Below are 2,983 nucleotides of genomic sequence, written 5' to 3'. Positions count from 1 at the left end.
TAGTTATAAGTTAAAATCCAATGAAAAATTCACATTAAGACACTTTATAAATAAAAAAGTATAATCAATCAATAAGTGCTATAATTCTAACAGCATGGACCTTTTGTAGGTAATAAATACCTGACTGATTGTCTCACCTTTTCTGCATGCAACTTTCTCTGCTCGTGAGGAAGCGTCGCAGCCTTGTCTAGGGGGAAAATATATCTTAAGAAATTCATCTAATAGCACAAGAGAATCTGGAGTGTACAATGTTCTAACACTGGGAGATGGGAGATGGGTTTCAAAGACATGCTTATGGTGTAGTCATTATAGCTGTGAGGAAGTTGAAGTCTTACAAATTCTCCAGATGGGAATTATGTGAGTAAATTGGTAGGGGTGTCACTGACTCCACATTAATGAGACACACTGAAAGAAACAGAGGCAAGAGAAGAAGGGAAAATAAGAGGAAAGAGAATAAAGGAAGAGGAAAATTTATCCCAGGGGATTTTTACCACCAGAGGATGGCACAGTCTCCCAGTAACTACATTTCTCAAGATAGCTGAGACCAGAGAATGGAATAGAATTAGCAGTTACCAAATAAAATCCTACTATATAAAACCAGGGAGTATCAATATGGGAACATGTTAGGCACAATGGATTCATCTGCTTACCTTTCATTTCCTTTAACTTTGAAAACAGTCTTTCAAAATTCTCCAAATCTCCTCCGCCCGTAGTAAGACTGGCTAATTCTTGAATATCCATATCTAACATAGGATCTGAAATAAGGATCCAACACATTGTCACACGTTATTTATATACTAGAGGCCTGTTGCCGAAATTCATGCACAGGGGGTGGGGAGGGGGGAGTCCCTCAGCCCAGCCTGCACCCTCTTGCAATCTGGGAGCTTTTGGGAGATGTTCGGCTGCTAGTTTAGACCCAATCCTGTGGACATCCCTCTTGCAATCCGGGACCGCTGGCTTCTAACTGCTCGCCTGTCTGCCTGATTGCCCCTAACGTCTCTGCCTGCCTGCCTGATCACCTCTAAACGCCCACTGGGGTGGCGGGGCCAGCCTGGGCGAGGGGCTGTGGTGTTCTGGTCTCTGGTCGTTCCACCATTTCAGTCACTGGGCTTTTATTATATAGGATGTGCTAAATACACAGAATCCTAGGGCAGTCAATCCTGGCTTTGATTAAAGTCACCACTGAATGAGTGCTCTAGGTACTGGCCTCCAACTGAGAGGGCTTCATTCACCCTGCTTGGCTGCTAGTGGGCCTCACAGACGAGCAGTAACTTATTTTATCCTTACAACATTATAATGAGGCAAGGCACACAGTTTCCATTTTAGAGATGAGAAAACTAGAGCTTGGTGTTGAAGTGACGTGCTCAAGGTCACAGCTAGTAAATGTGACCTTGGGTTCAGTCTTAGGTGTTTCAACTCTATAGGCCACACTCTCCACCAAGGTACACCAATTCAGCACTAAATGCCTGAAATTTATACCATCTATTACTGTACATATATTTTCACATCTATTACTGACAACCATATAAGGTGGCTAGGACAGATTTCACTGTCCACAATTCACACATGAAAAAATCCGGGTTTAAAAATTATAACTCATCAAAAATTATAACAATTCAGAGGTAAAGCTGGTTTAAACTCCTGTACTCCTACTATCAACCCTCTACTATTTCCATCTCAGCATGTTGCCTCATTATCAAAAAGTTTAGTGAGAATTTAACTCATCCTCCACTACAGGCCAACCATCCCAGCACACAGGTCTGTCTCCTTCCTTTGATGCTCCCACACTTTGTGTTTACAGAACTGTCTTGGCACTGGCATATGCTACTTTGTATTCTGACACCTCACCACATTGCTATACTAAAGACTACCATAGTAAGAGTGTTTGCTTTGTATCTGCACCACTGAGTGCTTTAACTTGCACCATTCCATTTCACTTTTGCTACAGCACTGTAAGGAAAGATTTGTTAACCCCCAATTTACAGAAGGGGAAACTAATGCCCATGGAAGCTAGCTAAGTTACTCCAGGTCATTTCATTACTAGTGGTAGAGCCATGATTTGAACCCAGCTGTCTAGGACTCAAGCCCACAACCTTAACCATTACAAGGCCTGTCTCTGCATTTTTGGACTGTGAGCTCCTTGAAGACAAGGATGATAACTTATAATCCTTTGCATCTACTACAATGTCATATAGATAATTTGGTGTTAAAAATGTATTTTGGTTAATAAATTTGTTTTAGTTCAGTGGGCATATCATGCTGGCAACTAGCATACAGGGCTAGAGATAAAAATTTGTGACTTATCTGTGTATACATGATAATTGAACTGTGGACATGGATAGAACCACTTCATGCTTTAGCTATAGATTTGGAAGAGTTTAAGTGGAGCATTGCAGAATGGCAATATTTAAAAGCTGGGTAAAAAAAGGGTAAGTTTCTAAAGAAAGAGAAGGAATAACCAGAAAGACAGAAAAATCACCCAACTAAGATGTGTTGGGTGAGTCAAGAAAATATATTGTTTCAAAAGGGATTGCTCCCTAATATTGAATGCTGCCAAGAGGCCAGGAGGAGAAATGGAAGGAATCTATTAGATTCAGTGGCATGGAGTTTGCTGGTGAGCTGATTTAGTGGGAAATGGAGGCAAAAGTTAGATGGGAGTGCACTGAGGAGTGAATGGGAAGTGAAGAATGGAAATAAGTTTAGTAAAGAAAGGAGGGAAACATGGAGTTGAAGTGTTTTACATCTGTTGGTTTTATATATATTAGAGGCCCGGTGCACAAAAATTTGTGCACTCGGGGGGGGGAGGGGGGGTCCTCAGCCCAGTCTATGCCCTCTTGCAGTCTGGGATCCCCCGGAGGATGTCCACCTGCTGGCTTATTCCCGCTCCCTGGGGGATTGGGCCCAAGCTGGCAGTCAGACATCCCGCTGGCAGCTCGGCAGCCTTCGGGGGATGTCCACTTACCAGCAGGGAGCAGACCTACGC

At 42.7% G+C, this 2,983-nt stretch overlaps 1 protein-coding gene across 1 annotated transcript in view; it reads right to left on the bottom strand.

Annotated features, from left to right (window-relative positions):
• Positions 1 to 2,983, bottom strand: part of AAGAB (alpha- and gamma-adaptin binding protein) — a 54,699-nt gene that overhangs the window by 9,835 nt on the left and 41,881 nt on the right. Inside the window, exons 8-9 of the mRNA XM_006758396.1 lie at positions 651 to 755; positions 138 to 187 (exon numbers count right to left, since the gene is read on the bottom strand). Of these exons, the coding sequence (XP_006758459.1) occupies positions 138 to 187; positions 651 to 755 (155 nt within the window). The remainder of the gene's footprint in view (positions 1 to 137; positions 188 to 650; positions 756 to 2,983) is intronic.

The sequence above is a fragment of the Myotis davidii genome, unplaced genomic scaffold, assembly GCF_000327345.1.
Source record: "Myotis davidii unplaced genomic scaffold, ASM32734v1 scaffold673, whole genome shotgun sequence".
Lineage (NCBI taxonomy): Eukaryota > Metazoa > Chordata > Mammalia > Chiroptera > Vespertilionidae > Myotis > Myotis davidii.
Note: the sequence above shows the minus strand (reverse complement) of the source record. Positions and strands in the feature narration are given on the sequence as shown.